The sequence below is a fragment of the Geospiza fortis genome, unplaced genomic scaffold (genome assembly GCF_000277835.1).
Source record: "Geospiza fortis unplaced genomic scaffold, GeoFor_1.0 scaffold172, whole genome shotgun sequence".
NCBI classification, from domain to species: domain Eukaryota; kingdom Metazoa; phylum Chordata; class Aves; order Passeriformes; family Thraupidae; genus Geospiza; species Geospiza fortis.
In genome coordinates this window covers 6,420,127-6,438,193 of record NW_005054309.1, presented here as the reverse complement: position 1 = coordinate 6,438,193, position 18,067 = coordinate 6,420,127, and the positions used below count along the sequence as shown (strand labels likewise).

Here is an 18,067-nt window from a genome sequence, read left to right as displayed (position 1 = left end):
AATGAATGAATGAATATAATTTAGAATTATTTTTATGCACATAGTTGAATCATGTCAGTTTGATACGGCTCAAAATTGGGGAAATGCTGTGCATTTAATTATTATGTAGTTGTTTTGCTCTATGATATTGAGCAATACAGAAATGTTAGATACCTTGCTTGCCCTTAGTTGGTTTGAAAAGCACTTTGAGGTCCACAGGGCAAAATGCCATATTAAATCTCCCTAATAATTTCTGAAAGAGCTGATTTGCATTAATAGCAGTATGTATAATAATCAATAAAGACAGAGCAGAACAGGATGTTTGTAGCCAAACTTGATAGTCAGCTGGGAGAAAACAGAGAAGTATGCTTGCCATAGAATTGATGCAATTCCTAGGAGCTCTTAGGTTTTTTTTAATAGCCTTTGACAGTCATCTATTAATATTTTTTTAAGAACCATCAAGCCTTCTGCCTCTAATGGTCCGTTTGCTAGAGTGTGGCAGGTGTTTATAGATGAGGGACACAGACCTGAGAGTCCTTTCTCTGGCCTTTATTACCTGTTGGTGTTGATTTACATATTTAATAAATATGTTAATCTCTTGATTTCTGCATTTTTAACAAGATCTGTGATGAATTAAATAAATTCTGTGGCTCTTCCTTCAGACAATTTTACTTGCTCTAGATGGTCTCTCATACCTCAGGTCCTTAATTGCACCAGTCCCTGACACAGGTACTGATTCAGCTCAGAAATAGAGATCAATTATTCATGAAGAATAAGCTTCCTTGTTGTAGTTCTGAAGCTGGGATCACTGACATACTGTAAGAATAACTGTTCATTCTTTACTGGCCCTGTTGAAAGCTCCTTCGATGTTTTAATCCATTTTCAGAAGGTGGTAATGTTTTAAGTGAAGCTGGAGTCAAGTAAAGAAGAGTAGTAACCAGAACTAACAAATGAGTTCTGCAATGAAGTCCCACTTGATTGTACTTCAGATGTGTCAGATTTGTTTTAGGACACTAACTCACATGAAATGTATTTGATTTGCCATATGCTACTCTTCATTTTCTCAAATTTGTAACATAAACCTGTAAGATGGTGCTGACACCCAAAATGAGCTCCAGAGAAATAAAATTATTCAATTACAAATAGCACGTGAATCCTTGCACTGACACCAAGCATTCCTTGATTCCTGGCTCACCAGTGGCTTGGTTGGGCTCCAGTCTGAAGGAAGGGCTTGACTGACATGGTGGAGCCCAGCCTGAGCAGCTGAGTGCTCTAAATACAGCCAGTTTGTCTTTTTCCTGTAAGGCTAACCAGCTGAAGAAATGCAGTTTGGCTGCTCTTCAAATGGCAGTTAGTTGTGTGTTGCTAATAGTTTATTCTAGATACATTTTTTAAGATTTTTTAAAATTAATTCTAGTGTTTTTTTAATATTAGAGCATTATTATTCTTTAAGTCTATTAGTCTGGGGAAACATTTCATGTGTTTAATGAATGCAAAACACTATATGAACTGTGCAGTTGTTGCCAAGGAGTTGAAGAATGCTGGTGTTGTAGAGTTTGCCTAACAATAAAAACAGATTGGAAGAGCACAGCATCTTGCATGTAAAGCATTCTCCTATATTGGTGCTGGGTTAAATATTTATTGTTGGGCTTGTGTGTGAGAACAGTGCAAGTGGAATAAAGCAGTTAAACTCTTAAAATGCTGGACTATTGAATTGAACATTGCTGTCATAAAAATATTAATCCTATACTGTCAAGGATGGTGATAAAAACCCCCAAACCACCATATTTTATGGTCCCCTTAACCAAAGCTGTAAACATTTCATATATAAACTTTCATGCATAAGAAAAACTAAATTTCATGGTTGCTGTAGGAAGGCATCTCTTCAGCTCCTGGTAGGCTGGTAGAAATGGGGGTTGGTGGATATTCAGAATTAAGTGTCAAAAGCTGTATTTCACAATTTCAAGGCATTCATTGAGGCTTTAAAACTAAAGGAAGAACAGGCTACTCAACACTTAGGAAACTTGACCAGCTGTGGTGGGCAGTGTGAAGGGAGGAGAGTCTGATCTATGCTGTAGTGTGGAACGCTGGGTGATCCATAAATGCCTTATAATTCCTGAAAGGAGCAGTGGATCTTGTGCACAGATATATGCATAAAACCTTAATTATGGATTTTTGCTGTTGTGATTATTAAAACAACTTTTCCAATGAATTTGTTGTTTAGGTTTCTGCCATTTCTGTTAGGACTTTTTGGACAGGCCTCGAACAACTGTGAATGTATGTAAGAATGGCAGGAGCAGAAATGCTTAACAGATTAAAAAAAAAGGAGTAATACAACCACCTTTCAGAATTACCTATGAAATGGAAGCTATTTCTTGAAGGTATTTTAAAATAATTTTCTGTGAGACTCTGCAGCCTTTATTTAAACTGTGTAATATGCAATTGCATTATTCACAGCACTGAAATGAAACTGTGAAGCAATAATTATGCTAATTTTGAAATGGGGAAATACCGAGATTTGTCTCTGTCTAACATTTTCCTGATAACCTTGGAGACTTTAATATACAGAATTTGCTGTATTTTTGTGTTAAAGTAGAACCAATTTTAGGCTATTCTTCTAGAAAGCCTGTAATTTTGTTGGTAGAGGTGAGGAAGTTATGTTATACTATATAAACTGTTAGCTAAATGCAAATAATCTCCAGTACTTCAACTTCCTAATATTCTTGAAAAGAAACCTGAGTAGCTTATTTGCTGTAATAGATGTTGAAAGCCTTTATGCCTACTGTTTATTAAGTGTTTAATTACCTGGTAGGTTTAAAAGCTACACAAGTATGTGGCACTCAGTCTGGGCTTGATCTCCAGTTTCCGTATTTATTACAGTTCTGTTGCTAAAATATACCATTAAATACTTACGTGAAAGAAATACAAAGATTTCCCTGACTAGAATTGTTTTAAAAAGCCTACACAGAAAATGTGTATTACTTACACAGGAGATGTGTATTGGGTATCTTCAGCCTTTTAATTCTGTTTTTCTCTTAAGCCCTACTTTGTGGGAAATTCTTCACATTGCCAGCATTTCACAGACATATCTTAGATTGAGTATGATAATCCCGTTCATTATCTTTGCTTTTTGATGTGGCAGAACATGCTATTAACTGAATAAAAAACTGATTCCGTAGGAGCCATTAAAGATCTCAAAATCTTCCAAAAGGCACCACCATGATGCCTTCTAATCTTCTGGCCAGCATGAGGCACTCCACGTGCCTTCATTCTTCTCCTGCCTCTCCTGCCACCTCAGATAAGATTTTCTTTGTCCTCTGAAACACTCAGCTGTGTTGCAGCAAAACTTCTCTCTGCCATGTTAAAGTTGCTTCAACCCAAAGAATGCTGTTTAAATGAGATGTTGCTACAAGTCTTCAAGAGCCTGACTGCAAATAATTAAGTAAAGCTTTGATTTGTGTTTGTTTTTTTTCAGAGCCAGAGCTTCAACTGTGTGGAAAAGGCTAGATGTCCAGGATCCAATGTGAGTTCTGTGCAGATACAGGGAGATGCAGATTATTTCATCAACCACCTTGGAGTACCTGCCACACAGTTTTCCTATGAGGATATCAAAACATCAGAGGTAACTGTTACTAAAAATGAACAAAACGAAAATAGCAGGAAGATAGAATTATGTTTTCTCAGGGTATATTGTGTTGTAGTGGAAATTTATCTCCTTTAAGTGCGTTTTTTTTAGGTCTTCAGAGGATTGCCATAGAGCTTCAAAGTGTCTGTTTTTGTAGGGATATGGTATTCAAAGAAACAGATGCACATTGAAGGATGTTGTGTTAAAAATGTTAATATTGCTGATAGTTGTATTGGCTACATGTTATCTAACCCAACTTTTGAGACTGTTTTCAACATAGAGGAAACAGGTATTGATGTGTATTTTTTTACTGCACAGTAGGATGTGGCAATCTTCAAAATGCATTCTACATCCATTTTCATACCATGAGAAAAATAAAATTCTCTAGGATAAGCATTGGTGGCAAGGATATGTGTGCTTGATTGGAGTCTTCCAGACACCATGGCTTTTTTCAGTCCATCATCTTCTGCAAGGTAGGTGGAAGGAAGGACTATGTGGAATAGCTGCTAAGTGACAACAAAAAAATTCCTCTGGACCTTTCACATAGTTTTCATTCAAGATCTGTGTATATACAATCTACAGACCACAAGAAAGAATCTGCAAAATTCGGTATATCAAAACAGTGAGTATTTCCCAGCAACATTTACAACATGAACATTGAAGGTTCCCTTGGCTATTGTCTACTTTAATCCAAAGTTATTCTTCATGTTCAGTTAACCTTGTAAATGTGCATTTTTGTGTCTCAGAATGACTCATCAATGTAATTAAAATCATAAATGACAATATTTCTATATTTGCTTAAACATGACGCTCTAAATTTGGTTCTTTGTTAAAAATTCAGCTTTTGTCCTTCTTGAAAATTCATTTCCTAGAAATAAACTTGGTAAGTGTAATCTGCAGTCTTGAAGTAGACATACTGCACTTCTCAGACTGTAGGAGACCTTGACCCCATGAGGTCTGTTTTATGTGAGAAATAAATCTGCTTGGCACAATGTGTAAATTTGTCTTGGCAAGAGGATGGAATTTTTCCCTAAAAGTGAAGTCACACAGAATGATTAAATTTGGATTATTTGCTATGTCTCTGTTATTTATTGTACAGGTTGTTAACAGTCCTCCAGAAGATAAGCTCATTGTCTCTCCTATGTTCTATCAAACAAGCAATCTGTTTATCCTTTACTGTTTATTGCCATTGCTTATTGTGGATTCTGTTTATTGACAGATATTATAAGGCAGATAAATTATTCTGTGTTGACAGCCATATTAATAAACATTGCAAGAATTTCTGTTAGGCAGGTTAGGGGCTGATAAAAATCTGTTGGTTTGCAGGGAGGGATTTTTGCTTGTTTGTTTCCATCCAGCTTTTTTAACTACGCCTCAGCTTTGTCAGCTTCGTTGCAAAACAAGATTTGGGCAAACAGGTTCAGAAATTGACTGTTCTGATGTGCTTTTGTGGGTTATCATTTTGTGAGGTTGCTTTCCTCTTCTGTCTCTCTCACTGCTGTGACCTACTCAGGAATCACTCTTCCTTTGGAATATACATCACTTGTTTATTTTACCCACCTGTCAGCCAGCGTGCAGTGTCAGGTAAAACTGATGCTGTTCCACAGCTGGAAAAAACTGGTTTGGAGTTAAAAAGCCCAAGACCTGTGCTTGTATTCTTCCTCCAGAGCAGCAGCTCCAGGTCATTTTTAGAAATGCATTTCTTCCCCAGTCGGAGCAATGCCAGTCCGCAGAGAGAGGGTTATAAAAACCTTCCATTGACAGCAACCTGAGGAGTAAATACGAGCAAATAAAAGTTGTAAGAGGAAACATTCAGGCCAGAAGAGTAAGTAAAACTGTCTGGCTTGGAATTACGTAATACAGTGAACCACAGCCTCGGGCAGGTTAAATCTGCCTGGCAAATGCCTGTGGTGGGGTCTGTGAGCCAGTAAAGTGCAGTCTGAGAATTCAGCCACTGCTGTAAAAGTGCACTGGGTGAAATGCAGCTCATTTATTCGCCAGCAGAAAATATGCAGCATTTTAGTCTCAAAGTAAGTAAACTTGGAAGAATTTCTCAAGTGGAAAAAATCATAATATTGCCCCAGTTTCCAAGGATTCTCTTGCAGTTGCTGAAGAAAGCCTTCCTCATCTCCTTACCTCGGCTGTGCTGGGTTTTCCATCACATGAGGGTCACATTCTGATTAGTAATATGTTAGCAGTCAAGCTGATCAGGTTTTCTTAATACTGCTGATTATTTTGCTTTCAGTATGAGTTATGCTATTCAAGAGAATGATTAGTGTGCATCCAAGTGACTATGTAGAGTCTCCAGAGAGAGACCTAAGTGTTGATTTCAAATCAGAGTTTCTCTGCTACTGAAAGCCATGATTAGTCTATTAGTCCTCACCTCAGCAGAGAATAGTGTTAGAAACATACTCAGTTAGCTTTACAGCAACATGGAAGAATAACATAAACTAAGAGAGCTCTTAAAGACTTGTCTTAGCCACTCTATGTGCTGCATAAAAAATGGATATCAGTCAAATTACTTTATTGTATGAGCATTGGTATGTGAGAAATAACTACATGGCACAGGTGAGTACATTCTGATTTTTTCCCCTATGTGTGGACTATTTCTGTGCTCTTGAAAATATTAGTCTTGTTTGTATAACAGTGTATTTTCAAACCCAAAACTGATGTAACAGGTATGACACATACATGTCCTCCATAATGAGAAAATACATGCATGTAACAGACAAACAGACATGTTCATTGCGGCTCTGCTTGATGTCTTGGATATAAATTCCTCCCCTGTGGTATTTTAACTTTGTAAACAAAATAATCTTATTTACATGACTGAAGCTCAGCTCTTGGTTACCTGGTTGTAAATTATGAATAACTCTGAAAACACTGGATATGCTGGTGTATGACCTCAGGGATGTGCACTCAGTTTTTGTTTGGATTCATGATGGTTCTCATTTTTGAATGGATGTACATGGATTGTGTGCCTGCCCCTATCACTTAGAGCTCACCTTGTTTCTCACACTTCTCTCCCTTAGTTCCTTAAGATTTGCATTGTTTTTCTTTTTGCATGAGCATCATCTTTGTAATTTTCCATGTTTAGCTTTCCTCTTGATGGAGCACCTTAAAGTGTAGTTTGCTCTGCTAGAATCAACATTCTGATGGCCTTTTTTATTTCATGAAAGGGGAGAGGGAAAAGTAGTTTTAAAGAGATCTGTGTTTGGGTAGTACTGGGCTTCTTCCCTGAAGGGAAAAGGTCCAACCCCCTAGTTACAGGTTAATTTCTTTTGATGCCTTCTTTCCTAGCACAGTTTATAGCGCAGCTGCTGAAGTCCTGGAGCACAAGTAATCACAAAGACTGAGAAAAAGAGCCTTGCTGTGGCTGCCTAATGTTTGGGTAGTAGAGAAAATAGAAACTGGGTTTTCAGTTTTTTTCAGTGAGAGATTTGACTTTTTCTCCAGCATTGTAAGTCAAACATCATTGAACTGTTCAGCATTTTGAGTTCCATCACTTAAAAACTTCAGCTGATACAGGTGTATTTTGAGCTTTTTTCAAGATGGAAATTAATTGACTGTTACCATCCATTTCTGTGTCATTGCAGTCAAGAGTTTCATGAGGAATCCACTTTTTAAAATTATAGTTGGATGATTTCCCATGTTATCTGCATATTATTCATCCTTCTTGGTGCATCCTGTTGCAGAATGATTCCTGTCTGATAAAACAGAATCTTAAATCCCCTCTGTGATAATATAGTAGTTTACATCAACATTAGCATTATTACTTTGTTTGGGGAAAAAAAAACTGCTGCACATGCACATTATCAAAAAATAACCAACAACTTACTAACTTGTTCTTTTTTTTTTTTAATATTTATTGATGGGGACATAATCATCATGAAACATTTCCTAGTAGATGTCCACGTTTGGGTATGCAGGACTCACAGAACATTTACTTTTACACCTAGATCATAAAAGTTGTTTTCCGTATCTTCACTCAAACTTAAGTACAGGCAAGAAGTATAAAAATTACCTGTCACATTATTCACAGGCTAGACCAAGGTAGTGTAATACCATGGGCCACTAAGCTAATTTAGAAGAAAAATGAAAAGAGGTTTCTTTATAGAAGGCATTTGTATGTAATATATGTAGAAGAGTTTAGAATTTTGACAGTTTGAGATTGTATCCTCTTTAGAGAGAATGCATAATGATTTTTATTTCTGTTGAAATATGCATAACTTTCTGAAGGTAACTTTCAACTTTCATTAGGGCCCTTAAAAGTGATTTTCACCCACACTGGTGTAAAACAGAGGGCACTAAATCCTAACTGTTCAGTGAATGTGGCTTCTCAGTGGTTGTTACCATCCTCCCTCCCACCCTGTCCTGCCCTCTTTTCTTCCTTTTTATCTCACTTTGGGGAAACTTACTGCAGTTTCTTGATTTCAGTGTTTACATGTTTAGACTGATACATCATGCACTTCTCTCAAAAGAGCTCAAAAGCTTTCCAAGATTTCTTTGTTATGAGAAAAGAATCAGAAGAGCCATCCTTGATGGAGAGAACTTAGGGTCTAGTTTACAGAAAAATAACTCTTGTGTTGCAAGCTGCTTTTGTCTCTTTGATGTGCTGATGTTGGTGTAAGGGAGGGCTCAGGGAGCTTGGAGTGCTGTTCAGTGCATCTCCCTTACACCTGTTCCAAAGTGAAAAGGAAGCTGGTGTTTGAAGCCCAAACAGATTTCATTTTTAAATGCATCTATATGTATAATCAATGTGGCTTTGTGGAAAGAAAGTCTGTGGTATAGTTTCATCTCCAGAAATACAACCTTGTACCTGTTGTGTGCATCTTGAAAGCAAACCTGAGTAGTCTTACCTGTGGTATTCTTTATTGAGAGCTGGTTTTGTGTCAGTCATGTAATTATTGCTCAAACAGGTCCAGTGCTTAAAGCCAATCCACTTTTTTTTTTCTGAAGTTCTGGAGCTCTATGCTCTTAATGCAGTTACTCACCATCTTGAATCACAGCATTAATCAATTGTTAGTCCATATCGAGATGATTTTCTCCTTTACTTCTGGTGTTCCCTCCTTCAGTCCCTTTCCAGCCAGTAGAGAGTCAGTGCAGCCATGACACAATCTTGAGATTTCTGACTGCTTGGATTATCTATCTACAGCTGACCAGGCCCTTCTGGTAAATGTCCTGCTGTTTATCTCACATTATTATTTGTGTCCTCCTTGATTAAGTGTCACCCAGTACCAATTAATTTATCAAAGCCAAGTATATTTATCAAGAAATTCCATCACACCATCATTTTCTTGGAGGGATCAGACCAAATGCAAAGACATGATGTGCTTAATTCAGCCTTAGCTGCTCAACAGAGAACCTGAGGGCTTGTGGCATTTGTGTGAATGTCCTTGGAAGAGGTTTAGCACAGGTTGTCTGAGTCTGTAATTCCAGGAAGATTCTTACCCCAAACAGAAGCCATGTTTCTCCTCTTATATCTGCCTAGGAGGGAGTTTGCATAACAGCAGTGTGTTGCTGTGATGATCTGTGATTTGGTAGCTTTTCCATCTGGAAATACAGCTCTGCATGGCTCTCCCCCATTCCCTGTTTCACTTCTCTTTTCTCCCTGGTACATGATAAATTTTTTAAGGAAATAACACAGCTGGTAGTTTCCCATGGGGAGTTACTGGAGATGTTTCATGCCTGTATGAAAGAATGAAAGTACCAGTGTGCTTGGAATACCAGCAAGTCTTTGCAAAGGAGCAAATGTGTATCAGCCTCAGGATGGTTGCTTGGGAGCCCAGGATTCCCTTTTCTGAGCTGCCTCTGGAGAGTTTGATGCTGCTGCACTTGCTGCTGAGAGAGTTTATTAACTGTGAGTAAAACTTCAAGGGCAGCAAGGTGTGGCAGTGGGAGTTGGTTGTGTCAAGGTGAAGAGAGAGGTTCATTTGTGTTTCTGCACAAGCAGGGAGCTGCCAGTGTGTAACAAGGAATAGTTCCAGGAGTCCCCAGCAGGTTGCCTGGGACTACCTGAGGGTCCAAACCACAGCTGCCTTTCTGACTCAGGGATTATGCTGGCTTTATAATAACTGTGCTTCTCTTTATTCAGACTGATTTTTTCCTGACCAATGTGTTTTTTCTGTCTCTAGCATAAATTAGTGTTTTCTAATTTCTCAGTTCAGTCAGGGGTTAGTGTAGTACTCACCAATAACTCATTAATTCATTAGTCCATCTGTTCATTTGGATGCTAATTGAGTTGAATTTGGTAGTGAGAGCATGGTGAAATTGTTAAGGTTAATGACTCGGTGTTTTACAAGACAAAATGCGTTTGATGTTCAATTGATTGCTTGAGTTGTTTTATTGAATAATATGAATATTTAGTTACTTAATTTCATGGAAGAGCATCTTTGTTATTGCACTAATGCTAGTGAAACTGATGACGTCCTCATCAGTTTGGACACATTACTCTGCTCCAAAAAATTCTGTCTGGCCTCACAAATCTTAGTGCTTTGATGTCCCAGACATCACACAGTGCATCCAGAAGGGGAAAATTCTTTATGTAAACTTGCCTTATGGTATCAAAATCACACAGCTTCTTTAGCATTCATTCACACTGCATGAGTACATGTTGTTTCTGTGAGCTCTGTGGAGTCCTTGCAGATTCTCTCAGAGGCTCCTCAGTGTCTTGGAATTGACTGAGGATTGTTGGAAGGCAATGGAAGAAAGAGATGGGAGTTAACAGGATCAATGGAATATGGGGAAATGTGAAAAATTCGTTTAGACACCAATTAATTGCTTCTGTTTGAAGCATTTAGTTACTGAAAATATTATCTAAGGACAGATGTCACTGAATTCTCTGTTCCCCTTGGAGAATTAAATGGCCTGTTGCATTCATGGTAATGTTTTACCACTGTCCTTCTGAGTGGCTGAATTCAGCTGACCAGCTAAAAATATTCTGGTAGAATATCTGGAATAAGTATCAAAACTTGTTTTGTGCCAGTAGATATTACAAGTGTGGCACTCAGTTTGTCTTTCTGGGGGGAAAAAAATCAAGATCACTGGGCAATCAAACAGCTGTGGTTTGGGCCAGTGATGCATTCTTACTGATAAAATTTGCAATAGTTGATATATTGTATCATGGACATTGAAGAACTGGTTAATAAGGCTTCTGATAAATATTGGCTTGAAGACATTATTATTCTTAGCAAAACACAATTTTTATTCTTACTGCAAGGTGGTGAGCCTCCCGCCTACACAACATCTGTCTAGTGTCTAACGTTAGAAATCTTCATTCGGTGTAATTAATTTTTTTTGAGCACTAAAATTTAAAGTGGGAAATAGGAAGCATTGAATCAGGAAATAAAAGCATTGATAATATTTGATTGTGAAAGACATTGTCACTGGGATTCATGACTTCCAGGAGGACATTGTTAGGGTGCTCTTCCTGGAACTTACTGTTTCTTTTTAACTTGAATGCTCACAATTAATCATAAAATGTTACAAAATGTGCTTGCACCCTTCACACAACACATCCAAGAAAAGCTGTTCTCTCTTAGATGTACTGAATATTAATGAGCCTCCTGTTTCTAAGTTCTGAAACTTTGGGAAGATCCTCTGTCAGGTTCCAGGTTTCTGGCTTGGGCCACTCCTACCTAAACTGCTGATTCTGCTTTCAGTGTAAAAAGCACCAAGGGAAACCTGCAGAGGAATAAAGCCAGGCAAGTATCCTGACACCCTAAAAGTTTCTTTCTTTGTGCTGCAGTCTGTGAGTTTATAGCTTTACAGTGATTATTTCAATTCACTTACTAGCATAAGGAAGAAAACATTAAATTAAAAGAGATGAGAGAAATGTGCTTATATTCTTTTCCTTATGACTGTTGGCTGGGTTTTTTTCTGGCTGCAGATGAGTTGAATAATAAAATAACTTGTGCAGCAGTGATTCCAATTCTGCCTCTCCTGTGTTCCTGTGCAGTCTTGTTTGGCAGGCCCTGCTCGTTTTGTCCAGCATTGGGTAGCATTGCAAGGTCACTGCACATCTTTACCAGGATATTCAAACAGAAAATAGATGTGCTTTTGTTTCTTTTCTAAGAGGTCTTCAGTAAACTGAAATTGTGAAAATGCAGAAGACTCTTGTCAGAAACTCCTTCTGACAAGCCTGTTTTCCAGAGTAGGGGCATTCTCACTTTGAAGATGTGTGTTAGGCTGTGGCAATTGCAGAGCTTTGGTTTATAAAAATAATTTTATGGACCTATTTTATGTCTTTTGTATCAGTGAAACAAACTTTTACATTATTTTATAATCCTTTGTGGATTTGGGAGGTGATATTTAATTAGATATCTAGAGCATTTGCTAGAAAGGGTAAAGCTACCCTGCTAGTGAGATGGAGAGGCAGAAAATCTCTTCTGCACTGTATTTGCAACCTTTATTAGTGAGAAATCCTATATGCCTGTTATTATTTCATCAATTCAATTTGAGCCACACTTTGGCTTCTGTCTGTTCTATCCTACATAATCCACTTCTTCAGTAAATCTGCTTCAGTTTGCAGTACCCTCCCAAAGTAAAAGTAAGATAGATGATGATAAACTATATTTTAGTCTATGAGATACCTTTTCCATTGCTCTCTTTTTGATCCTTCTTACAGTCAAACCTCTTGTTCAATCACCCTGCCAGGCAGTAAAAAAAGGGGGAAGAGGTGGCCTTTTAGCCTTGGTGAGGTGAAACAGCTCTGTCACAAAGAAATGCAATTGAATATTTACTGCCAGGACACCGTATGCCAATTGCTTGACTTAGGGAAAATGGAAGAAGGAATTAGTGAAAGCCTGCAGTGCTGATTTCAGAGGTGTTTTTGTTCTTCTCGCTGCTCTCTCTTTATCTTTTCTCCTGGCAGGGCTTTCTCCATCACACTATGACAATTTTTTGGCGCTGGTGTTGAATACAGATGCAGACAACTCCTGATGCAGTTGTGAAGCCTCTGGGTTTCTGGGTGATAGTTCTGGGCACTGCACAGATTCAGAGTGTGCCTTGTGTGACTTCAGCCTCCCAGCTGAACCTGTGCCCAGGGAGATTCTGAAGATGTGCAGTGTCTACTTTGTGTTTCAGGTGCCAGACACTGCACATTTGTGTGTATCCCTCATTTTTCTGCAATTATGCTTTTTGTGCTGTTGCACTACAAAAAGGCAGAAAGAGTGAAACAGGTTAATAGCTCATGGAACATACAGAGCATGTATTTATACTGGGCAGGTAACAGAGCATAGTGTCAGTCCTGATGCAGCAAAAGCAACCCCTAAATTCTCACCTTCTAGACATTTTTCGTTGGTCTGTATGAAGAAAATAAATATTTTTCTCTTGCTTTACATCCTTCTTTCATGTATTTGCCTTGCAGGCTTTAGCAGTGTAAGATTAACACATTTATACCTCTTGCCCACCTGTACAAATTTCAGAAGGATTTCTGCTCTCACCTGCTTCCTCTCTGTTTTTACCTTTCCCGGTGCTTTCTTTTGTCTCCTGTGCAATATAAAATTGGTGCCATGAATATTGTGGAGTGCTGAAGGGCAATGCTGGCCTGAGTATGGACAATTCTGACAAATGTTAACGAGAGCGGAGTCAAACTGGATAAAGAACTTTAGTCTAAAGATTGTTTTTCCAGATGGAGCATCTTTATTGCTGAGTGGTGAAACCTCCACTGCCTGTTACTTTCAAAACAAACAAACAACAAAAAAGCCTCCCCTCACCTCCCCCTCCTCCCCCCAACCCCAGAAAAATTATTTCTGGAGATGTTTGTGTATTGTTCACAAGGTAAAGAACAGAAGGAGGTCTTCTTGTAAAAGCTGGGGAACATCCAGCAGGCAAGAAAAATCAGTTTGAGTGTGGAATGAGAGCATATTAAGGAATTATTACCTACATAATTTGAGTACATAACTTCACAATTTCTCTAACTGGTAATTTTGCTGTTTCTCAAGTAATAGTCAAGAAAACAGAATCTCTTCTGGATTCAGCTACTAAAAAAATGCACATGTATTTACAGAAATAATTCCAGTTCTAAGACATTGTATGGCCAAATTTGGTTTTTTTAAAAACTTTTTTATTTAATAAGAGCAAAATTGATCTCTAAAGCATGTTTTGGTATTTACTGTTTTTCATTAAATCACCAGAAGTGCTCTGGGATTTTATTTGTGATTTAAAATGCATTGGTTGAAAGTTGGCATATAAATTGAAGGTATAAGACAGTACACAAGGGATGGTGAATTTAGTACCTTTAGATGGTGAAACATTTTGTTCACTTAATTAGTTAAGGAAGGATAAGTTAAGTTAGAAAAATGGATGTAGAAAATCAGAAGTGAAATTTAGTGCAAGTGTCCATCATAAATAAGCAAGAGTAAGCCAGATTTGAGGTTTTAAGAGATTTTAGCCTGCATTTTCGATCTCCATTTAACTGATTCATAAATCAATTAATTACTGTCACAAGACCTGAGGGCAGCAGGAAATTGGGTTCAAATTAAAAAGAAAGGGAGGCAATTTGTTTTAAGATTGAAAGTTGAATGTTCAATCGAAGTTTAATCAGAAGTGACCCATTATTTGAAAAGTAGAACATCAATGTCGTTCTAATTTCACAGAATGCTTCATTAAATGAGTATTGAAAAGACCAGGTTAACTGATTATTCCAAAAGGAACACAAGACAAAGGAAACTCACTTCCAAATACTTGTTATGCTTGTTCATTTCTCTTCTGAAGAGTTCATAGAGATAACAAATATATTCATTGGGAATTAAGGGATTTTTGGGATGATCCTTTGTAGATTGTAAAGTTTGTTTGATAAAAGCATAACTTCATATCAGAAGATAAAATCTTCTTAATCCATTTGGATTGCCATGAACTTAAAGAAAAATTAACAGAATGCGATAGAAAGCAAAGGCAACAATTTTCAACGCACTAGTGGAAGTTGGGCCTCGTGAATTTCTGGATGTTTCACAGTGGTCTGACCTTGAAAAGGTTTCCCCATAATTTGATACCATCTCCAGAGCTTTCACAATGCTTTGAAGACTGCCCTGTGAACAAGGTGAGGGTGATGCTAATGCCTGGCTGGGGCAGAGGTGATGATTTGTGTTTAGGAGGTGAGTGTGGGAGAGAACAACAACTGCAGCTGTAGCTCCTACTGTGGCTGAAAAGCATAAAGGAATAATACAGTTGGTTTTAATATTTTTGGATTAGCAACTCTTTCTCTTGGTGTGCATTTACTAAAAATTTGCTTAGCAAATTTCTGTTCAAAAAATCCAAAATACAACACTCACTTCTGAGCTTGATGAAACAATGACAGAGAAGTGTGATTCAGTTTCCAGCTTGTGGAAGGCGTTGCTCTTGCTGTTAAATGCTGAGAGGTGCTCTTGGAACATCATCTGGACCTTCTCTCTGCCATGTGCTCCCTGGGCTTCTGTTAGTTGGGAAGCTCATGCAGCTTTCTCTAGTGAGCATAGTGCTCGAGAAAAGGAAAAGGCAAGAGAAACAAAGTTGGCCTTTCTAGTTGTTCTTTATGGAGGAGATTGTTATGAGAAAAAAAAAGGCAAAAAAGAAGCAGCCACAGCTGTTTTAAACATTTGCTGTTACAAGTGCCCAGCAGGATCATTTCAGATGTCAGCAAGTTTTTTCAAACAGAAATTCTTTTCAAGATCTTTGCAAGCAGGGACTTGATTCCTTCATGAGCAAAACAACTCATCACTTGTGATGTCCAAGTCATTTTGGTTCATTTGCTGATTGTTGCCTGTGTAAGCTGAGATCTTCCAAAGGCAGAGGCTGCTGGTTCACCTGGCCCAGGTGGGGTCTGGAGTGGAGTGGCAGAGGAACCATGTGAGCAGTGCCTCCCTGCTTTCCAGGCAGCTGATCCACCAAGCTTTCTATTCCAAAGACATTTGTCTTTTGAGCAATAATCTGACCTTGTGTAGCAAATCTAATTCGGTAGTCACTCCCTTCCCTGACTCTCAGTGAGATACACAAGTGTGAATATAAATAATGCAACTCTTTAAGTTATTGATTGCATTTATGTGACTGCTTATGAGCAACATCAGCAGCACCACAGCAGAATGAGGGTGTTCCTCAGCAGCCCCCCAGTCAAATGGCACAGCTCTGTAAACTGCTGTGCAAACTCGAAACAAAGATGAATAGTTATGAGTTAATGCTGAAGTATGTATTAATCTTTGTAATAAATGACTTTGTGCATCTTCTCCCAGAGATCTAAAAAAAAAAATTCTGAAAGAAAAAACTACTTCATTTATTTTTGTGATGTTTCTGTGACAAGTTATGCAACACACAGATGCATCACTGATCACAAAAATTTATATGATGCCCTGCTAATTATAATATATATATTTTTTTAAGAAAGTGGTGGGAGTTTGCTACCAGAAATAATCTCCTAGAAATGCATGGAAACGCTGATAGAATATTGATCATGAAGGCATTAATTTATAGAAAAATTCAAAAAGCAAATTTACCAGCAATGTAATGTAATTCCTGCTTTAGGCATCTGGGCACCTTTGAGGCTTAGAGGTTTGTTTTATATTGTTTTGCCTTTTTTTTCCAGTCCACTTCTTGTTATTGGTTTCTTGTTTTCTTGTGACAACAAATGTGCAAATAATGTCTTTTTTTTTTTTAGAGTACAAGAAGAGATGAACATTCTGTACAAACAATATATTAGATTGTTTGGTGTTAATAGACTGGTTAACGTAAAGTATATAATTTTAGGGAGTTGACAAAAAACCCCTTATTATGTAGATGGAGTCACTGGATAGAAAAGTGGGATGGATGGAGAAGATAAAAGAGTATTCCTTGATTATTGTGGTTACATTTCTCCTGAAGACTTAAATCATAACTTAGTTAATAAGATGTCTGATTGCTACTTAGCTCAGAATAAAGCTGTGTGGATTTTTTTTTTTTTCTCCTGGCAGGCAAAATTTTTAGCTGCTTTGGGAAGCGTAATTACAGAGACAACTGCCATTCCAGAAATAAAGTCATAGGACATAGGGGTTTTTTGCCTTTTTCGGGGGCTTGGAATCAGTCAATGAGATCAGTGCAATAAGTGTCATAATCATCAAAATTTAAGAAAGATTGGAAGGGTTTCTCAGTCTATCAACAAAATTCAATAACCAATTGAAGAAGGAAATCAACGTGGAATCCTAAAAAGCCCCTTTCTTCTTTCTCACAGAATTCCAGCTTTCTCTCTGAAGCTCTTTTTCCTGTACCTGCAACAAAAACTGAAGAGCTGGATCCCTCCTTCAGCCTGCATGAGACCATTGCCAAGGTAAGAGAAATGGAGATCTCATTTATACATACTTTTCTCTTGAATTTGCTAATAGTTTTGAAATATAATCTATTTTCCTGTGAGTCCTTTCAATATAGTTAAAATTTGTGCAGTTCTCTTCACTGGGATCCACGTTGGGAATATTCTTTCCATTGGTCAACTTGTGTGATCAAAGCAGTTTCACGTGCAAATGCTTCATTTGAAACGATAACTTTTTATTCTTATTTTTCACTGCAAATCACTCACAGTCTGCTTTGCTTGTATGACCACTCAGGCTGGTGGAAAAGCTTGTGTTGATTTGAAGCCCTTCATCACCAATAGGGAAATAGGATTTTAGTGTTTTTTAGGTTTTTTCCTTGCATATGCGTTGATACTAAGTAACAGTATAAAAGTTTGAGTGTAATTTTTTTTACATGAGGGTTGGTGTAAGTACTAATAATCAGCTACCTGTGCCTTGTGCTCTCTGATGTCAGTGGGTACCCTAATTTCATGGACACTGAAAAGGAGGAGATTGCTGAACGTGGCAGAAAAAAATGAACGGGAGATACGCAGCTATTAAACAGATGGATCTGTAATCTGAGTGCTTAGAAGATCTAATTTGTCAGAACAATTCATATTAAGATCTTGGCACTGAAAAGGTAGATTTAGGGTGGATTGCTATGAGACCCATGCTGATCTGAAGCGTTCAAAGAGAGAGAAATCTCTAAGCTTCCCAGTGGCAAAGAACTGAAACATTCAGTAGTGTGATGCAGTACAAAACTTGGTGATATCTTAAGTGAGATTTGCAGGCCTTGTAATTTCAATATAATAATGTATATAATATCAAGTATCAAAGTGGAGGAGTGTGTGTTTGTGTGGCAGAAAAGGGATTTTCTCACCTTAGCAGAAGTGAGATAAAACTCCCTTTTTATCAAATGCACTCTTAGAAAAGTATGTGCTGTTTTTAAATAAATTTCATCAGTGTTACTCAGCACAGTGTTTCATGGTAACCAGTCAATTCAGTGATTAACCAGCTTGAAAATACTTTTGTGTCCACTCTCTGCTCACCAGAGCACCCTCATAAGACTGAGATCATGCAGTTCTGGAAGCTGGAATGGCAGACCCCTAACAGAGGATGCCACTGGAGCCACTTGCCCAGGACCATGAAATAATCTCATGTTCATTTTTACTCTATCAGGCACCAAAGTCAT

At 37.9% G+C, this 18,067-nt stretch overlaps 1 protein-coding gene across 3 annotated transcripts in view; it reads left to right on the top strand.

Annotated features, from left to right (window-relative positions):
• The window catches only part of NAALADL2 (N-acetylated alpha-linked acidic dipeptidase like 2), a 421,140-nt gene that overhangs the window by 349,474 nt on the left and 53,599 nt on the right, over positions 1-18,067 (top strand). For all 3 annotated transcript variants that reach the window (XM_031055528.1, XM_031055527.1, XM_031055530.1), the window contains 2 exons: positions 3,455-3,601; positions 16,782-16,877. In XM_031055528.1, the coding sequence (XP_030911388.1) occupies positions 3,455-3,601; positions 16,782-16,877 (243 nt within the window). The remainder of the gene's footprint in view (positions 1-3,454; positions 3,602-16,781; positions 16,878-18,067) is intronic.